Consider the following 21,289-nt stretch of genomic DNA (forward strand, 5'->3'; position numbering starts at 1 on the left):
CTATCTTTAAAATGCTCCGATTCCATTGAAAACGATATCATGTGTGAGTTTCAGACTTAAGCCAGACTTACATTCCAAACATTGAAAATCTTGTTATAGTAATTTCAGTTAACCCATAAAAATTAGAGATATCTTTGAGTCATTCTCACCTGGAATACTGGATGTTGACATCAATAACATGAAATTATTGAGTGGGCAACATATATAATGCTTGACTGACATAAAAAGAAAGAAAAATCCCAAAAAGTGCATGGTCACAAAGTCAATTTACCCACCAATGAAAGGGCAGTGTTGAAACAGTTAAGTGTGTCATATTTCAATCAGAATATTGAGTTAGGACTTTCACTCTTGTATTTCTCCATCTTTCTGGTACCATTGACAAATAGGTTAAGTATTTTTAACTCAGCACTGATTGTTAGACTCTGATTTTCAGTTTGAATTGTCAGAGTAGACACAACTGTGTGTAGAGGACCCATGAAAGTGTCCTAAGCTCCCTATAAATCTAAGATTAGTTGAAACTGTCCTGGTTTAATTTAAGGCCAGCAGCTGTCCCTGGGAGAGAAGCATCTGGTTTCAAACAGAGTTACAAAGTCACAAGGCAAATAAATAGAAAGGGGAGAGTCTCCCAAGAAGAAAGTTAAAATCAACCATGGGCATCCTTGCATCACTGTCCCTTCTATGCAAGGTTTGATGCTAAGACGCAAATCTCTAAGGATGTAAGTTAGTCCATTTTAATTCATGCTGCCAGACAGCATATAAATAACTCAAAATAAAAGATTAATGATTCAAAAGGTTGATCTACTTGTGCCTGATAAAAGTTAAACCATCTAATTGATTTTTAGATAAAGACACTTTAGCATCAGATGGTTACACTCACCTAACTCATTAAACTGATATGTTGTCTTCCTTTAAAAGAACTGCCATCATTTTAATGTTTATTTGCTGTCTGTTTCTTGTAGTAACCATGATGCAAGTTTCTTCTCTTCAAATAATAAAGTTTCTTACTTAGAATGGGGCTTAAGAATAGTGTTTTCCAAAGACAGGCTGTTTGTTATTGCATAGTTTCCTGTCTCTGGGTAAGAAAAAAAGAACCCACAAAGCAGCGAGGCCCTAGTTCTGAGTGCTGCGTGTGAATTCTAAGTGATGCTGTGAGCGTTGGGCTTAGTGCTCACCTCTTTCTTCTTGAGGGCAAAGCTTCTCAGCAAGTGGCCCAGGGTTTCCAGGTTGGGTGCTAGCTTTGCAGCAATGGTTGGGATTCTGTTTGGCTCTGGCGTGTGTTTGGCACACCCCTGAGGGTGCGGGCTGGAATTGGTTCTCAGTTTTAAGAGAGTCTGAGCGATTGAAGTCAGCGGGTAAATTTAGATTCGCCTGTTGCTCGAGGAGGGCGGAAACCTGAGCCAAGGCAGCCTTTCTCCGGGGAGAGACAGTGAACTTAGTGTCTTTCTCATCCTACACAAAATGCGAGCTTAAACCTTTCCACCTTCGCAGAGCTTGGGCCCTCACTGGGAGTCAATTCATCAGTGTGCTTTCTGAGTCGCTAAGGTAAGCCATCAGTTTCCACTTGGATTTTATATAGTCAGTATGAAGCCTATACATCAGATAGGTACAAAGTTTCTTGCTTAATATTGGTTAATAATCTAAAATAATGCCGAATAAATTGATTTTCTCAATTATATTTTAATTATTAACAAAGTCCAGTTTCCCTCTCACTACAAGTTGTCCGCTTGTCATGACGAAGTGACTGGATTATGGGATGTTGACTCTGATGGTTAATCAGAGAAGGTAATACTCTTTAAAATCATATTCAACGCCTCTCAAACCTTTCTGATAGGCTGTCTGAAGCTTCAGACTTTCTGGGTGGTTTTCTTAGAGACACTCATGGATGGAAATGAGAACAAAGGTCAAGGTGCTTTGAAAGTTGAGAATAAACAACACAAGAGCAAACTGTCAAGCCAGCTCCCGAACTGGTCTTGGACTGTTTCCCTCCCAAGATTTGGAAAAAAGAAAGTGGTAAGCTGTATGCACAGACAAAAGCCACCCTGTGGGGCAACTGTAAAGAGGAACTGTTGCTTTTTGACTGAGCAAATTGGGGTTGTTTCTTTGTGTTTCTAAGTTACTGTGTGGCGACTGGAAAATATGAGTTACTTTTAAAGGCCCGAAGGCCACGGAAAGAACAGCTGGGCTGGCTGAAAGATTTGCCCCCAGGACTGAGTCAGCCTGGGTTCGTAGGAACTACAAAGCAGTTCCTGCAAAAACAGGCCTGTTTGCTCCTTGTTTCTTTGCTTGGAAATATCTAGATACACAGAGGTCCGCTTTGGGGATTTCAAAACTAGTGGCTCAAGTGGCATTAATTTTGTGAGTTCTAGAATGGCCAAAGGGAAGTAGTGACATCTGAAGACTTTCAAGTTCAAGTGCCCAAGTGACCATGACAAAGATGGCAGGTAAATACTGAAAACAGGACCTTTCTGTCTTGTCCTATAAAAATACACTTCCTGCGGCTTGAGGTACAGTTCTGTGATACAGTGCTTGCCTAGCATGTGTGAAGTCCTGGGCTCACAAAAAATAGGTAGATGATGATAGAGAATGAAAAAAGAAATAAAAAGGAAAGGACATGACTGCTCCTAGGTACAGTGGAAGAGAAGGTTTACTGTGGATAAAAGAGAGAACATAGCTAGAGGCAGAGTGGACATGACCCTGAACCAGCTCGGAGATGGGGAGGGGGAGGGGAAGGGAAGGGAGGGGAACCAGGTGAGGCAGCCAGGAGGCCAGTACAAAGGGGGTGGGTAACTAAAAGGTCCAGATTATATAGGGAAGAGCCTCAGGGGGAAGGGTAGCCCAGCCCCTGACCTGGAAAGCTTAGGATAGAGGGTGGGGTATGCCAGCCACACCCTGTAATGAGTGGGGACCGAGGGATGCTGGGAGAACCTGGCAGCCAGGTCCACTTTGATATTTTAAATAAACACCTCAGCCTTTTGTTCTAGGTTTGAAACTAGATAGATAGATAGATAGATAGATGATAGACAATATATAAATTAAGCTAAGCTCCTTACAAAGTACAATATATTCCTGTTCAGACTTTTCCAGAACCTTCTCTACATCACAGCATGACAAAATTAAAAGGCATCTGTAGGGGAAGAAATGACAAAGGTGGGACCACAGAACTATAGGACCTTGCCATTGGGCCAGAGAAGCCTAGAGCTATACAGATGTTGCTTGGGAGAACAGAGAGGATAAAAGTGGAGGGTGGTGGAAGATTGCGTAAAGAAAGTCCTGACTGAATGTGTTTTGTGTGATAAGGGCCCAGCCATGTCAAGGCCCACAATGCCTTAGACTCATGGGAAGTGGGAGGGCCTTTCCAGGCCTAGGCTCAGAGCAATGGCAAAGTTTTGTCCCAATAGGCTCTGTGTTGGGAATGATACAGTGTGAAGAAAATATCCACCAAAGCTTTCTCTGCCTGTCCCTAACTTTTTTTTTTAATTGAGATTAGCTAAGTCTGACTCCCCTTTCAGCTGTGTCTAATAGCTCCCTGTTTGTCTGTATGTCATAACGTCACCTCACTGTTCAGCTGTGTGCAACAACCAGTCCTCTGTTCAACTGTACGTAATTGACACACTGGATTTCTGGGGTGCTGTGACCTCTCCATCAGCTCTTTTGTGTCCATGTGTCTGTCCATTCTTCATTCTCTCATCACCCCAAGTCAGGGTTTTGGGATCTAAGGACAAGACAGTAATGTGTGGCTTTATAAAGCATGCCAGATTTCTTTCAGTTTCCTTCAAAACATCTAAGTCAGCTGGACTTTCAGGGTGACTGGTGCACACCGACACACATGCAAGCAAAACACAGATACACATAAAAAATAAATAACTTCAGTAAGTTAGCATTGGACAGTTTTTTCTTTTGATTAACACATTGTACATAGTTACAGAGTAGGGTGTAAAATTTTATTATGTCTATACATGAGATCAGGGTAATTAGTATATCTACTATCTTAAATATTGATTACTTCTTTGTAGTGACAAGGCTCCAAATTCTAGCTTTTGGTTATTTTGAAACACATGTAATACTTTGCTTGTTGCTATGACCAAATATCAGACCAGAGGCAAAGGAAAGGCTTACTTTAGACTTTAGCTCATGGTTTGAAGCAATGCAGTTTATCTTTGTGGAGAAAGCATGGCTGCAGGAACAGGGACAGCTGGTCAGCCACTCTACTTGTATTCCCAGATTAAAGAAGGTGAGAGAGATGAGTGCTGGTGCTTGGTTGGTCCCCCGCCCTTTATTCAGTCCGAGATCCAAGGACATGGGATGCTACATTCGGAGTGGACATTCTCCCAGTTAAACTTCTCTAGAAATGTTTTCACCCAAAGTTGTATCTCCTAGGTGACTCTAAATCCAGTCACCTTGACAATGAGGATTATTTTTAACGTACTGTGAGATAGGCCACAAGATGTTATTTCTCCTGATTATGACTTAGCACCTGTTGATCAAGCTCTCTCCATCCCTCCCTCCCTTGACCTTCCCAGCCTCTAGAAACCAGCATTCCACTCTGTACTTCTGTGAAACATCATGTGGTCTCACTATGTAGCTCTGCCTGTCCTGGAGCTCGCCATGTAGACCAGGCTGGCATCAAACTTGCAGAGATCTGCCCGCCTCTGCCTCTTGAATGCTGGGATGGAAGGGTGCACCACCATGCCCAGCTCTTTAGAGTGTACACAAGTAAAGTCATGTGGCACTCGGCTTTCTGTGCCTGGCTTATCTCACTTGACATTGCCATGCCCAATACTATCTGTGTTGTCACAAGCAATGGGATTTTATCCCTTTAATGGCTGAAGAACATTCCATTGATGGCTTGTGTGGGAGGGCCCAGCTCACTGTGGGTTGGTGCCACCTCTGGGTTGGTGGTCCTGGATGGTATGAGAAAGCAGGCTAAACAAGCCATGAGGAACAAGCCAGTGATCAGCTTTCTGCCATGGCCTCGGCTTGAGTTCCTGCCTCCAGGCTCCTGCCTGAGTTCCTGCCCTGACTTCCTTTGATGATGAAGTGTGATTAGTGTGTGTAGGGGTCAGGTGGTCCATCGGGGTCAGGTGGTCCATCAAGGTTAGGTGATCTATCAGTTTCTCTTTGAGCATCTGCATCAATTTTGGAATGTTTGAGACATGGTGGCTTGCTTGGATATCATGCCTTCCCAGGTACAGTCTCCATGTCTAGACTGATAGTATACCCCAGCGGATCACCCCGTGTTACCCACACAACAGGGATAATGGATACGGCCTCACATGGCTGATGGCAGGACCACAGCTACAAGGAGCTGAGGGAGAGTCTTCCTAGTGCAGACAAGACAACAGGAGGTGCCCAAGTAGCATATACAGAAGTAGACACTGACAGAACACAGCAGGCAGTGACTATACAGTGCAGAAGAAAACCCTGGGAGTCTCCTGTAACATATCGGGAAAACAGTAGGTGCTTAACATGCTTTCACACGGAAGAAAACTGTATATGTCTAATTTGCATTCACAGAAAGAACCATGAAAGCGTTACATCTTTCAACCACCACACTCAGATTCCCAGGATAACATGGAGAAAACAGAAAGTGCCCACTGTCATGTGATAGAGGGAAATTAAGCACCCACTACAGTGACTCAGGGGGAAACAAACAAGCAAGCAAACAAACAGTAGGCACTCACTATCACAGGCAGAAGGAAGCTCTAAGTAGTAGGCTCCCACTATTGCCTGATGCACAAGTGTTGTGTCTGAGCCCCCAGAGTTGCTCGTAGCATTTTGTTTCCACCGTTGCAAGTCAGTTACAACTTTGCTGTTCCCATCCGATGCTTGTGCACAAGTCAGTGGCTGAGACTTGTTATAACCCATGCAAAGTTTGGTACCCAGTGACACCTGGTGTGTTTAAGGCTAAGGAGGCCACCTGCCACCGTTTTCATTACAGTCCTGCATTGAGGTGACTTACGTGCTGTTCTTATCCGCCGGTGGCTGCGCTGTGTCGCATCCACCAGTTCAGCCTCTTGGTGCGGATGACTTACTCCCCTCTGCCAACCACTATGTGCTTACACAGTAAAAGCTTCAGGTTTCTGAGTGCACTGAATAAAAACCAGAGTAAACACTGTGAAGAGTCGAAATTTTGAATTGCTTCCTTTTGTAAACATCATGCTGTGTTTGAAAATGAGGCTGTAGCTAAAGTGAATGAAGCTGGACCTCAGCCTTGCAATCTGAAAACAAAAACAAAAACAAAAACAAAAAACCGACAGGACAGTCAGCTCTTCCCTTCAGGCCTCTCTCACGAGCCTTCTGCTTGCATTTGTCAGAGGCTGAGGGCCGGGGCCTACTGGTTTGCTATACTTCTCAAGGACCTTAAAACAAAACACCATTTTATTTATTTAAAATTTTTATTTGTTTGTTTGTTTTCGTTTTTTGTGTTTTTTTTGTTTTGTTTTGATTTAAAAATTTTTGACACCATTTTATTTTAAGTCAATCTTACTATTAAAAAAAGCGAGAACAATTGTATGCTCTCTCTCTTTTTTTTTTTTGGTTTTTCGAGACAAGGTTTCTCTGTGTAGCCTTGACTGTCCTGGACCCACTTTGTAGTCCAGGCTGGCCTTGAACTCACAGTGATCCGCCTGCCTCTGCCTCCCAAATGCTGGGATTAAAGGCATGCACCACCACGCCTGGCATGCATGCTCTTTTAATATGAATGTTTGTGAGCATGCATACACGAGACCCTGTGTCACTTGTATGCATGCATAATAGGGCTACATGCTATTTTGACAGACTGCTCGGACAAAGTCCAGAATTATAACCCAGCAGCTTTGCTGTATTTACACGTACCAGGCAGAGTGACTAATGCAAAAATGAGACAGAGTTGTCCCTAAAGCTATTTGGACATTGAAATACGGCATGAATTTGGGACAATGATGAAAATAAATTCATGTTATTCCTTTCACTATGAAAAGGACTACATATATGGACATGTGCATGCATATTTGTAGCTTAGTCCTGTAGACCCGTGCAGAGAGGGTTAGCTGCATGAGTCACACTTGGGATACATATTCACACTTCAGACTTGTGTGGATGGAGCAACAGAGGTCAGGGAGAAGTGACAGATATTTTCAGACAAGCTCACAGTGTTGAAGTTATTTTTATAAAACAGTGTTTGTTTCTTTCAGTTTCTCTCTTAACCTGACCATCACACAAATAACTGAGACTCTTTTATAATACAACGCTTCACAACACAATCTGAGCAGTTTAGGTCTGTTCTTAACCCTATATACTGTTTTGTCTTACTCCCAGCAAACACCCCAGTGATACTTGCACGTTGTAGCTTTCCTCGGCTCCAGCGCCTTCCTCCTGACCTTCCTTGGACCTCTGCCCATGCCTGAATCCCCTCCTTCTTCTCCTAACTCCTCCTCTCCTGGCTGGCAGGAAGTCCCGCCCTATTCTCTCCCCTGCTCATCGATTGGCTGTGAGCTGCTTTATTGATATAACAGGGGGACAATTGGGAACAGAGTTTACAAAACATCTAGATAGGAAATCAGAATTTAAACTACAAAATAACCTTATGCCTACACTCACAGGCTAACTTCAAACCCACCATTCTCCTGCCCCAGCTACCACACTCTGCTTCTGTGGTTGTCAGTTGTTTGTCCGTCCATCCTTCCATCCTTCCTTCCTTCTTTCTTTCTTTCTTTCTTTCTTTCTTTCTTTCTCTCAACCTGTTACTGATTCTTTGTGCATTTTACATCACACACCCCAATTCCACTCATCTCCTCACCCACCCTTGCAACCTACGGTGCCCCCCACACATACTCAAGTGAAATAAAATAAGATTGAATTTTTTTTTCGAGACAAGTTCTCTCTGTGTTAGCCTTGGCTGTCCTGGACTCACTTTGTAGACCAGGCTGGCCTCGTACTCACAGTGATCCGCCTGCCTCTGCCTCCCGAGTGCTGGGATTACAGGCATGCGCCACCACGCCCGGCTTAAGATTGAATTTTTTAAAAGTCTTGTTATATGTCACAGTGTGTCCCACAGTATATCCTTTGTCTATACACCATTACTTGCAAATAAATGTTCATTGCAAGGAGTCATTGGTCTGTTTTGAGGCCTCTGGCTTCTGTCACACTATCTATATTAGATCGTCAAGGGGACCCCTCTGTTGTTGCCCTGTGTCATGAAGATCCTGCAGCTTTGAGTCTGTAGGCCAGGCCTTTCATATGCTCTAGCACATCATAGATGGGATAACTGTTGGGGTAGGACAATTCAAAGCCCTGAATCTGGGCCTGGAAGGTAGCTGACATGGTCGGCTCAGTAGCTCTCCTGTGCCTGCACCACAGGGTGAGCTCCCCAGCACTGCCCTGACTAGCTCACCCGAAAGGAGCAGGGTCCGCTCTCCTGCTCTCACGTCCTTAGGGTTGCTCACCTGCGTCTTCACCACCAGGGCCAGCTCCACTGTGCTGCCCAGTCTAGGCGCAGGGTCCATTCTCCAGAGTGCAGCGGCCAGCGAGGGGAGGAGCCAGCCCTCCCATTTTTATGACCTCAGTGCCAGTTCAGCACCCTATAGCACTGTAGGGGTGGGGACAGCCCTCCTGTGTTCACACCCTCTGGGCTGGCTCCCCTACCCTACTCCCCTCCACCAGGGTCAGCTCTTCTATGTTGCCTAGGTGAGGGGCAGGGCCAGATCAGCAGAGTGCCTCAGATGACCGTGCAGACCATGGACATCTGCATGGCGTTTGGTGGTAACATGAGCCTGGGATGCCACTGGAGACCTTGTAGATGTCCTCAGACATGCTAATCTGAGTGGCCTTCACTGCCACCTGAGGCCATAGGGACATTAAGGCCCAAGCTGCTGCCAGGGGCCATATCTGGGTCCTTGGTCATATGGCAGCTGTGGTCTGTGTTGATGTCCCCTTGAGTATAGGTATGAAGTTCTAGAATATTCACCCCCCTCTGTTACTGTTGTACAAGGTTATAAATAGATCACGGAGGGCTCTGTGTTTTCAGGTCAGTGTGATTTCTTGCCAACATGAATTCCACTTTGAGTGATCTCAAAGCACTGGGGAACTGCTCTTCTGCCCAGTGCTGGTTAGAGCAAGTATCTGAGAGACATTATCTGAACTTCTGGGGTCCTTTCCATGGGCATTTGGTGTCAGTACAAACAAAAAACCAAATCAGCTCTTTTGCAAGAGGGTTCTCTGCGTAGCCTTGACTGTCCTGGAACTTGCTCTGTAAACTTGAATGCACAGAGATTAAAGGTCCACCTGCCTCTGCCTCCTGAGGGCTGGGATTAAAGGCGTGTACCACCACTGCCTGGCCCTAAATATCAGTAGTTTTGTAACTCGTACATTGGATATAAGTCACCAGTGTTTTACATAAACATGAGATTTGCTGCACTTTCTATTCATAGCTCTCTCTGTGCTATTTAAGCAAAGCAGTCTTGCAGATGAGTAAGAAATATGCCTTACTCTTCCTGCTCCCTTTGGAGTCTGGGATTACAGGTGTTCACCCTGTACCCCGGTTCTGGATAGGTCTAGAGTAAAATTATTTTCTAGATTCATAATAAATAAGTCATGAGAACTCAGTTCTCTCTCCTCCCCTCCCCCCCCCATCCCTCTGCCTCCTCCCCTCCGCCAGAACATGGTACGAGAACAGTACACCACAGTCACCGAGGGCTTCCACCTAGAGAGGCCTGAGAGCCAGCACGTCTACAAGATCGGCATTTACGGCTGGAGAAAGCGCTGCCTATACCTGTTCGTCCTTCTCTTGATCGCCACCCTCACTGTGAATCTCGCTCTCACCATCTGGATCCTAAGAGTGATGTGGTTTTCTCCAGTGAGTACCGCCTTTTACTGAGCATGCGCCTGAGGTGTTTGATGGATTGCCGCCTCCATAGTGCATGGACAGACGTTTCCTGTTTGCATCAGGACTTTTTCAGTAGCTAGATACATCAATTTTGCTTTCTCTGACTCACTGCAAATTATAATGTGTTAAATTTTTTTTGTTTTTACCACATTATATTTTTCATTAGTCATTATCTCCATAGGGTAGAAAAATTCTAATCTTGAATTTGTGGTTGATTGGGTCAAGATATCTTAGTGGTAATTTGTAGAATACAGTCTGTAGAAGTGTATAACTCACAGATTTTCCTAACGTCATCAATCCTATATGTTTAGTATTTGCATGGCCACTCTTCTTTAATTAAATTACCATAATGAGCTACATGAGGCAAGTATTTGTTTTTTAAAGAAGAGGTATTTTTGTTTTTTGTTTTTCATTTAGTTTTCTGTTTAATTTTTTCTTAATTTTTAAAAAATAATATTTTATTTAGTTTTATTTTATGTGCACTGGTATATAGGTGTCAGATGCCTTGGAACTAGAGTTAAAAACAGTTATGAGCTGCATGTGGGTGCTGGGAATTGAACCCAGGTCCTTTAGAAGAGCAGACAGTGCTTTTAACCACTGAGCCATCTGTCCAGACCCATCTTTATTCTTGATAATTTTATGCACATATACATTAAAATATGATCTTGTTTATTCCAATTTCCCCCTCCAATTCTCCCCATTTCTCTCTTAACAGATCCAACTCCCAATTTCATGCCATTATTTTTACAGCTCACTAAATCCAATCAGTGCTGCCTATAAGTGCAGGGCTGTAGGGCCGTCCACCAGAACATGGGAAATCTACCTACCATTGGCCGCATCCTCTAAGAGTGAGTCTCTCTCCCTGAGTAAGTGTCCACTGTCACAGCTCCACAGTGAGGGCTGCAGGCCAGAGGTCATCTACCCATCTACGCCAGAATTTCGCCTGGCTTGCTCTGTGCAGTAACCACAGATGCTGTGTGTCCGGAGAGCATCAGACACAACATGCACAAAAGAGCTTTCGCCATACTCCTTCTCGTCCTCCAGCTCTTCCGTCCTTTCTGCCACCTCCTCCCTGATGCTCCCCAAGCCTTTTGGGAAGAGAGCAGGGATGTGTGTGGCAGGAGGAACCCCGTCAGCAGACAAAGGGCCAGCCAGACTGGATGGGGTCCAGCTGGGGCTTTCATCACAACCCTCTCATGAGAGCTAACTAGGGCCCCCAAACAAGTGTTTCAGGTTCTCCCAAGTGGCAGTTGCCATGGACCCAAGGTCCTTCCATGAAGACCACCGCTTAAAAGTCCACACCCTCCAAAAAGTTGCCACCCCAGTGGCCAAGCTGCCGACACAGGAGCCCTTGGAGAAATGGTTCTAAACCTTTTTTAATACTACAACCCTTAATAGAGTTCCTCATGTTGTAGTGACCCCCAACCATAAGTTATTTCCATTGCTGCTTCATGACTATAATTTAGCTGCTGTTATGAATCATAGTGTAAATATCTAATATTTCCAACAGTCTTAGGTGACCTCTGTGAAAGGCTCATTTGATCCCCAGAGGGTCATGAGCCACATTTGAGAACCACTGCCTTGGAGGGACACACTTACACCATGCCCAAGCCAGAGCAATGCAGTATCTGTATGTCTTAAACACTCGGTTCTGACGCACATAAATATGTGTGCAAACACTTCAATATTCACAACAGATTTAGAAAATAATATATCAGCAGTCTTAAATAATTTGTTCTGTTCAAAACATTCTCATAAGTTAAAAATAACTGCACAACCTTATGTGCTTTGATAGTTTGTGGTACTGGGAATTGAACACACAACCCTTTGCATGTTAGGCAAGTACTCTGCCATTAGCCTATGTCCCAAGAAACCCTTGTGTTGTACATTCAGAGGTGTGGTTCTCATTTAATGTAGAATACACTAATTTGGCAAGATAGATCCAGTGAGATAAAAATACTACTGTGAGAGAAATCACAGCTTAGTCCGTATGTTTTTCCCAGGCAGCTGAGGGTATGATGTGTGCCCAGGTTCTTTCCAAGAATGATAGCTGTTATCTGAGGTTCAGTATAAGACAGACTCAATGGATCCAGCATTTTCTGTGTCCTTGCTTCTGTCCTGCCATGGTTTAAGCCAATAGCTGTCATTACTCTCTTCATATAATAAACATTTATATTTCTACACATTCTGGTAAAATACTCATAACATTAAAATATAGCTCAAAAGCATTGAATGATTTACTATAGTGTACTATAAATGTATTTACTAAAATATACTATTATTAGAAATTATCGTAAAATATGTAAGTAAAGGTTACAAATATGAGCGTATCGAACATAAGACAATGTACTTGCTATGGGTTAGAATATGTAATGATAATATTTCTGCAGCAGTGTGATGCTACTGGGTACCACAAAGGCAGGACATCTGGATGTGCGTTAGCTACTTTTCTGTTGCTATGATAAAACACCACGACTAAGGCAACTTACGGAAGAGTCTGGGGTAACTGCAGTCTAACTTCATCTAGCCACGCAGGGCTAAAGGTTGCTTCAAATGTTATAGTGCATGCCAAAGCATACACTACATGCACAGTGTCACTTCCAGGTCATGCAGTTTCTAGGACTAGTGTGTACAAATTTCTAAGACAGTGCACATCTTGCACAAAGACAGTGGCGACTTCAGATCTACCTAGTGTGTGCAGATCGCAGCCTGCACTTTCAGCCAGGTTCGGTGTTTGAGGCAGTTTTCTTTCCACAGGAATGTGTTACTGATGGTGTGGAGGGTCTTTAGTGCTGACCTCAACAGAAGGAGACATGCTACCGTGCACATTTATGGGGTCAGAAGGCAAGAAATACAAGGTCCTAATCCCCAGAGGGTACCAGGCCTTAATCAGATCTGTTGAGCAGCATCTGGCCTTTCCACCTACAGTGCAGTGGCCTTCACCCTACAGTCCACACGTATGTGAACTTGCTTTGGCGACATCATGGCTATAAGACTAAACATTGTTTACTAATTCATGCTATAGCTTTTTTTCTGTTCTGAAAAAAATTGCAATATATAATATTTCTGCTTTTAAATTTTTATTTGATTGTAGTAAGGAAAAAAAATCGGATTGTAGTAAGAAAACAATATCAGATCTACTCACGACATTTGTGAGTGTAAAACAGAATTATCATGAACAATAGGTATGCTTTGATTCGGCACATCTGTAGCTTTATTCGTGTCTCTCGCCTGTGGATTTATGGGTATTTATTATTCATCCCCATTCTCCAAGTTCCCAGCCCCCGTAAGGACCATTCCAAGGCTCAATCTCTTAAGTGTGACTCTTCAGAGACGTCATGTGCATGTGACAGACATACACAATGTGTCCTCCTGTGTCTCCTGGATTTATTGTTTGTTTCCATATCTTTTCCACTCTGGGTGGCACTAAACCTAACGTGAGTGTAGATAACACCCCCAGGTCCTAATTTCTCTTTCTTTTTAAATAAATGACAAACTACCTGAAAAAGAAAACAGAAAGCAATCTTAATTTCAATAGGATCTTCAAGAATAAAATATTTAGTGAAAGGCTATGGAGGTAAAAACTTGTTCACTGCAAATTATACCAAATTGATGAAAGAATTCATTGAAGAAATGTTAAAGGGTACAAAAAGATAGGAGGAAATCAAAGCTTATGTTCACAGGTTAAAAAAACAGCAACAACAAAACACACAAACAAAAACTCCTAAATACATTTGGGGCCTGGAACGTTGCCAAGTATCTGTAATGCTGTCACCTGGAAGGCTGAGGCAGGAGATTCACGAATTGAGGCCAGCCTGGGCTATATAGGAAGAATTTGTCTCAAAGAACTTTCTCCCCTCCCCCCTCCCAAAAATCAAAACCCTTAATATTCTTAAGCTTTCCATATAACCCAAAGTTATTTCCATGTTCAATGCAATCCTATTAGTATTCCCATGCATTTTTATTTACAGAAATAGAAAAATACAATCTGTCTTAGTCACTACTCTGTTGCTGTGAAGAGACACCATGACCACAGGGACTCTTATAAAAGAAAGCATTTAACTGGGACTGACTTACAGTTTCAGAGGCTTAGTCCATTGTAATCATGGCAGGGAGTACGGTGGCACACAGGCAGGCATGTGCTGGAGAAAGGGCTGAGAGTTCTACACCTGGAGCAGCAGGCAGCAGGAAGAGAGAGAGACACTCGGCTGAAATGGATTTTTTGAAATCTCAAGGCCCACTCCAGGGACACACTTCTTCCAAGAAGGTCACACCTCTTACACATAATAATTTCAAAAAGTACCACTAAGCGTTCAAATATATAAGCCTATAGGGGGCTATTTTTATTCAAACCCCCACAGAATCCAAAAATCTGTATCCACATAGAACCACATGAGATCCCAAGGAACCAAATCAGTCTTGACAAAATGACCTAATCTAGAGGCATCACTAAGAATTACTGCTATAGAAACAAGAAACAACTCCAAAGCTGATCAAAAAAGTATGATGGTGACAAGCCAGATCTGCCAGAACCATAGGACTGAATACCACCCCAGCAGTGAGTCCACTGAGGCCTGAGTGCAGGAAGGATGGTCCTTCATCAGCAATGCTGGGAGACCTGAGCATTCCCACAAGAGCCAAAAGGAACACAGGCCTTAGGCCACACACACAGAAATCAGCACATACACACTGAAGACCTAAGATTAAGGCCCCAAATTGTCAAACTCCTAGGGAAAAAAATTAATGTTAAAGACTAATGTCTGTTTTAGCAATGGTTCCTTGTGAATGATCCTGAAAACATTAAAAAAAAAAACCCAATAATAGACAAATAGGATGGTATCAATTTAAAAGCTTCTGCATCATAAAAGGAAAGTCAACATAGCAGAAAGACAATTCACAGACTGGAGAAAACGTGAGCCACCTATGTGATAAAGGGCCGACTTTACAATATCTAAGTAATTCTGGAAACTCAATAGTGAAAGTATTAATAATCCAATTTGGGAAACGGGCACAGGCCCTCTTAGATAGCACTTCAAGGAAGCTACAAATGGCTACGAAGTTTATAAAAAGTTGCTCAGTATGACTAATGACCAGAAAAATACCAATCAAAACTATAATAAGAGAGCACTTCACAGCTATCGGGATAGCTATTGTCCTAATACAAAACAAAGAAAAATTTTGTGCAGATCAAAAAAACAAAAACAAAAACTAATAATAATAATAGTAATAATAATAATAATAATAATAATAATAATAATAATAATAATATTTTGGCAAGATATGGATAAATTGGAGCCCGGATACATTGTTGGTATGTATGCAAACTGGTGCAGCCACTATGATGAGCATGTCATAGCCCATGTTAAAAGTTAAAAACTTAACTACTACATGATCCATCAGTCTTTCTCTGGATATTTAATCAAATGAATGGTATCATCATCATCATCATCATCATCATCATCATCATCATCATTATATTTCTATACATAAACCTTTTTTATTGGGATAATTGTCTCATTCCCAGCATTTTTTGTGTAGGCTCCTCCTGCCTCTGCCCAGTAATTCTTTATTGAGTTCTATTTTATTATAAACTTCCTTATTTTACTTCTTTCTTTGTTTTATTCTCTAGGACTATATCCATGTTCCTTAAGGTGTTTGGAAATATTCATGAACATCCTTTTTAAATTCTTTGGAAGTTCTTCCAGATTGTCCTCATTGGGTCTATTATTACAACGTTGGTTATTTTTGAAAGAGACACATTACCTTTGATTTCCACGGGTTTAGTTTTGTTTTTTCCTGTGCTGGGGCTTGCACATCTGGAATTAGTTGGTTAGAAGTGTGTGGGGAGAAAGAGCTGGTAACAGTCTGGAGGCTGCTTGCCTGGCAGCATCCGGGGCTAGGGGAACTACAAAAGTGTAAGCCAGGAGCCGGGCATGGGTGGCACTCGGCTGTAATCCCCGCACTCTGAAGGCAGAGGCAGGTGGATCTCCCTGAGTTCAAGGCTAGCCTGGTCTACCAAGGGAGTCCAGAACAACTAAGGCTACACAGAGAAACCCTGTCTTGAAAAACAAAACAAATAAACAAACAAACAAAATGTGAGCCAGGGTCCCAGAACAGGAGGCTTGCTTGTTCACACCAGGGTCTAGGATCCTGAAGGTGGCAGATGTTTGAGTTGGGGGCCCGAGGTCTAGGGATGTCTTGTCTGTCAGTGCCAGCAGCTGAGGACACAGCAGACATTTGGGCTGAGTGTTCAGGGTCTAGATTCACTTACCTGTCAGTGCTAGGAGCTACAGTGTGATGGAAATGTGAGCCAAGTATAAGCTAGGCTGTAGTATGCTAAAAAAAATAGTGTATTCATCCTTTGTAAAGAGCTGTGAAAATTTGATCATGTTCCAGCTAGTGTAGCACTTCTCAACCTGTGGGTCTCGACCCCTTTGGGGGTCAAATGACCCTTTCACAAGGAGTCACCTAAGACCATCTGAAAGCACAGATATTTACATGATGGTTGATGATAGTCCCAGAATTACAGTTACGAAGTAGCAACAAAAATAATTTTATGGCTGGGGGGGGGGTCACCACAACATGAGGAACTGGATTAAAGGGTCCCAGCATTAGGAAGGCTGGGAACCACTGAACTAGTGCCCCTTACTGGCTTGCTTGTCATGCATGGCTTGCTCAGCCTGCTGCTTTCTTACAGCATCCAGGACTGCCTTCCAGGGATGGCTGGGACCTTCCATGTCAATCACTCATTAAGAAAACACCCCCACAGGCTTGCCTACAGCTTTTTCTAATGAAGCCCTTTTCTCAACTGAGGTTGCCTCTTTTTATTTTGATCTGAGATGTCATCATTTGGACAGAACTGAAAACTCAGAAAAGAACGCAGATACACAGCGGACCTTTGGTTTTCAGTGAACGCTTGGTGATCCTGGCAAGACATCCAGATATTTCCCCTGTGGAGCCGGGCATGGTGATGCACACGTGTAATCCCAGAACACAGTGGTTAGAGGCAGGAGGATCTGATCACCAAGCAATCCTCAGCTGTGTAGTGAGTTCAAGGACACCCTCGACTATATAGGACTCTGTCTCAAAAGGCCAAATGTGTGTGCTTGGCATGGAAGTTCAGGTCAGTGAGGAACACCTACTTAGCATGAAGGAAAACGTGACCTCGATGCCCAGCACGACCCTTCAAATCACCTCTGTGCTTCTCCTAAAATCCCACTCACAACTCTCAAAGTCTTTTGAATTGAAGTATTTCTACCTTCCATTGTTACGTCACCACCATTGGTCTTTCTCGCCTCTGGGTAACTCAGATCCTGTGGACCAACGTGGATGCTATTGGAAGTTCCCTGGTGGCCTCTGGCTTTACGACCACATTGCTTGCTGGGTCAGAGCAGCTGAGGCTGTAGGCGAGTGCTGTGTCATTTCCTTCAAGAATTAATTCCATCTTCCTGAACCTGAGGCCCAGAATGTGCAAAGCTGCTCCCCATCAGAACCTTGGGATATATTTTTCACTCTAGATATTTCAGCTGAGACCCTTTCTCTTCGGTGAGCATGCTGGCGGGGAATGTACTGGTGAACCTCATCTTGTGACGGAGCCCAGTGCAGCGCCTGAGTCATTCTCTCCCTGACTCCGACAGCGGGGGTGGGGTGGAGGGGGTGGGGGTGGGTGGGGTGGGGCAGCCAGGGTCCCTCCATTCCCTGTCACTCCTCTTCCATGTTGATGTGATTGAAGCTCCTCAGAGGGCTCTCTGGTGCTGCAGGATATTTGATCCTATTGAGATCCCTGAGATTGTGAGCTGTAAAAAACCTAGTTTTTTTTTGTTTGGTGCGGTTGAGCCCTACCACACACCTGTACTCCAAGAGCTGTCCATACACAAGATTTGATAAGTTAACCCTAGGTCATGAGGCAGAGTAAGAAACCAGCTGGCAGGGATTAAAGAGTAGGAGGGACTTTGAGTTGAAAGGTATTTAAGTCAGAGTGTAGAAATAGAAGGAGCTTTTAGCATTTTAGCTCTTCAGCTCCTTGGCCTTTGTCTTTTTGAGCTTTGAGCTAGTAAGCCTTTGGCCTTGGGTTTTGTTTTGTTTTGTGTTTTTTGGTTGTTGTTTGCTTTGTTGTTGTTGTTTTTGTTTTGTTTTTTGTTTGTTTGTTTGTGGCCTTTTCAGCCTAGTCAGCTGAGCTAGTGAGCCTTTTGAAACTTCTCCATCGGTGATGTGAGCTGAGTAGGAAGGTCAGCTGGGTGCTTTCTCTGCCTCTCTGAGTTAGCAGGTTTTCACCCCAGAATCTGGCTCCTGAGTCTTTATTGGTAAAATAGAACGACTGGGATTTTCTTTTAAAATAACACTCTGGGACCCTTCACAATAGTCGTGTGTCCCTTTAGAAATATGATGACAGGTTCTAGAATGTGACAGTCAACAAGAGACGGGGTAAAAATCAAAATTCTCAACAAAACAAAACAGTTGTGTGAGAGCCCTTTGCTTCTGTCTTAGTTATTTTCTTTCCCATTGCTGTGAGAAGGAAACGTTTATCTGGGCTTACAGTTCCCAGTGGGTAAGACTCCACCCACAAGGTGGAGGAGAACAGCAGCGAGCAGCCAGAGTGGCCAGAGGAGGAAGCCAAAAGCTCATATCTTCTATAGCAAACACAAAACAGAGGGCGGACCAGCAGTGGAAGGCAAGACTGTATACTCTCAGAGTCCGCCCTCCAGCAAAGCGGCACCTTCTAAACCTTCTCAAACAGCGCCACCTACTGGGGACCAAGGATTCAACTTCCTGAGGCCATTGGGGCGACTGATTCAAGCTACCACAACTTCCTTCTTTTCTAGGGCACTTGACAGGACAAATGATTCTGCCGTCCTTCCTGGGGGATTTTATGCCCATACACTTTGCTAATGGAATTTAAGCGAGTGTTTGCCGTGGGTCAGGTGGGAACTGACGTGGAAGCACGTTCAAACTCTGGAAACTTCAAACTGGAGATTTAAAATCTCATCCTGAGCCAGGCAGGAGTGGGACAGCTTCCTCCCATGCCTGATGACCCCAACCAGGTGGTCACAGTGAGTTAGGCATGTAGCCCGGCACCTGGACTTCCTCCCCATGAGTACAGAGCATTCCCAGCATCTTAGTGAATACATTCACCCCCAAATACCCTTCCCACTGGCCAAGGTTTCTCTAGTCCCTGTCCACCTCCCTCCCTCCTTCTCCCTTTCCTTCCCCCCTCCATCTCTCTTCTCTCTCTGAAGCATTCATCATCGCTGGACCAGCCTGCCTGATCAGTCAGGCTCTCACTGCCACAGCCCCCGCCCCCGCCCAGCCCATTATCAGAGCCCCAAACACCTGCTGCAGCCTGGCCTAGCATTGGAACCCGAGTTTCTACTGTGGCTTGGCCTGGCACCAGCCTATGAGCTGCCCTCACCCCTGCCACTCCAATCGCCCACCAAGCAAAAGAGCTGTAACACTTTTAAACCTGCGAAGAAGGTCTTCTTCTCCTGTACTCGAAGCCAGACTGGAATTCTATAGAACCCACAGGTTGCAGAGTCCCGGCTCAGTGTCTGGTGGCATCTGGAGAAGTGAAATGTGGAACCACAGTTAGCCTCTTATGTTTGTGGACACAGATATTTGTTGTTTTATTACTGTCCAAATGATGTACTGACTCCTAACTTTGTGATTATCTGCATTGCATTAATAAAGCATTTAGATGATTATTATAATTGCCACTAAAATGCCTTTATATTGTTACAAACCTTTGCTTTTAAGTACCTTTATTTCCTTAAAAACCTACTTGGCAGAGTTCTAAGATGTTTTTTATAACTTCTGCCCGCCGAGTTAAATCCCTTGTAGCCCGGCAGAGCTTTCGTTCAGTTACCTTATAATTACACCATGGAGGAGTCTGCAGGTATAATTAAAGGTTCAAGTCAGTTGATTTTGAATTCACGGGAAGGACTATTCTCGGTCGGTTTTGGCCCCTGTCGTAAGGAGTTTGGCTCCTGCAGTAGGGATTATTGTAAATCAGTGGTTTTCAATCTAGGGGTCACGACCTCTTGGGGGTGGCATATCAGATATCCTGCAGGTCATATATTTACGTTACAGTTCATAACTGTAGCAGAATTACACTTATGAAATGGCAATGAAACTAATTTTACGGTTGGGGGGGTCACCACGACATGAAGAACTGGGTTAAAGGGTGACAACATTAGTGGTTGAGAACCACTGTTTAACAGGTTCTCCAGTTGGCCTTGCATTGCTGTGCTTATAGGGTTCCTGGAACAACTTGGGGGCTTCCTCTGCTCCCCACACATAGGGATGCTCAGCAGGCTAAGGGGCTTGCAGGCAAGCCTGACAACCTGAGTTCAATTCCAGGGACCCAAATAGCCAAGGGCGAGAACCAACCCCTACAATTTGTCTTCTGACCTCTCCACAGACACCATGACACATACGCAGCACATTCAATCAGTCAATCAGTCAGCGTCTTTAAAATAAAATTAAAAAGAAACAATAATAGTAAGACTTTGCTTTCTTTTATATGATCATGGAGTCTTACATGTTTATTATAAAATGATTTGTTAACTCTTATAAGCATCTCCCAAATAGACCTTTGTACGTACAAAAGGCTTTTAAAAATGAATATTGGATATAAGCAACTAAAGTTTCAAATAGACATTTAGAAGAAATATAGAAAAATGGAAGGAATATATGAAGGTGCATGTGTAAGTTTAGTTGCTCTGAAAGAAGCAAAAAATTAAAAAAATGGAAAATTTCATCTCTCTCTCTCTCTCTCTCTCTCTCTCTCTCTCTCTCTCTCTCTCCAGACAGGAATGGGCTACTTGCATGTCACACCTGATGGGCTTCGTCTGGAAGGGGAATCGGAATTTTTATTTCCACTGTACGCCAAAGAAATACGCTCCAGGGTGGTAAGTAGATTATATTTCACGTACCTGTGAAAAATAGGTAAAGATTAAGCACAGAAATTCTGTTTTTCAGAGGGGACTTTTAGGAAGTACGTGTGTCCACACACTCGTGGCATGTTCTCTCTAACAATGTACTATCAGGCAGTAGACTTTACCTTACAGAATACATGCTCAAAAGATTTCATTCTTAAATGCTTCTGTTCTGAGTTTAGCAGCCTCGGTATTAACGGCCGGCTGCGGCTCTGAAGAGGTCCAGGGTGGGGTCTCTGGAGCTGGATGCAGATGCCCTTCCAGTTCGCTTTATCTCTTGGGTGGCGAGCTGATGGCTCAGGCAACTGGTCAGGATTGAAAGAAAAAAGAGGAAAAAGAAAGCCCAGGGTTTCTTCTCTAGGGACTGACTGTACCGCAGCCGAACAGGAAAATTTAAACTGTCCACAATTTTCCTGTGGCTGAGGAGGTAAAAAACGGCTTCTGGCCATTCAGAGTGACAAGGCCTAAAAGTTACAAGAATATACAACTTATCAAT

The 21,289-nt window shown here is 43.7% G+C and overlaps 1 protein-coding gene and 1 long non-coding RNA gene across 4 annotated transcripts in view; one reads left to right on the forward strand and one right to left on the reverse strand.

Annotated features, from left to right (window-relative positions):
• Positions 1–21,289, forward strand: part of SGCG (sarcoglycan gamma) — a 62,901-nt gene that overhangs the window by 20,213 nt on the left and 21,399 nt on the right. For 2 of the 3 annotated variants that reach the window (XM_084767469.1, XM_084767471.1), the window contains exons 2-3: positions 9,635–9,832; positions 20,665–20,766. In XM_084767469.1, the coding sequence (XP_084623595.1) occupies positions 9,635–9,832; positions 20,665–20,766 (300 nt within the window). Of the gene's footprint in view, positions 1–1,223; positions 1,543–9,634; positions 9,833–20,664; positions 20,767–21,289 lie in introns of those variants that run through there. The other variant, XM_084767470.1, reaches the window with a different exon arrangement.
• On the reverse strand, positions 1,540–6,086 carry LOC311589179. Its single transcript, XR_014776437.1, has 3 exons — positions 5,960–6,086; positions 3,554–3,712; positions 1,540–1,588 (listed from the first exon to the last, which is right to left on the reverse strand). It is a non-coding gene; the product is annotated as an uncharacterized lncRNA (long non-coding RNA).

Source organism: Acomys minous, assembly GCF_964271855.1.
Source record: "Acomys minous genome assembly, chromosome: 18".
In the NCBI taxonomy this organism is placed as follows: domain Eukaryota; kingdom Metazoa; phylum Chordata; class Mammalia; order Rodentia; family Muridae; genus Acomys; species Acomys minous.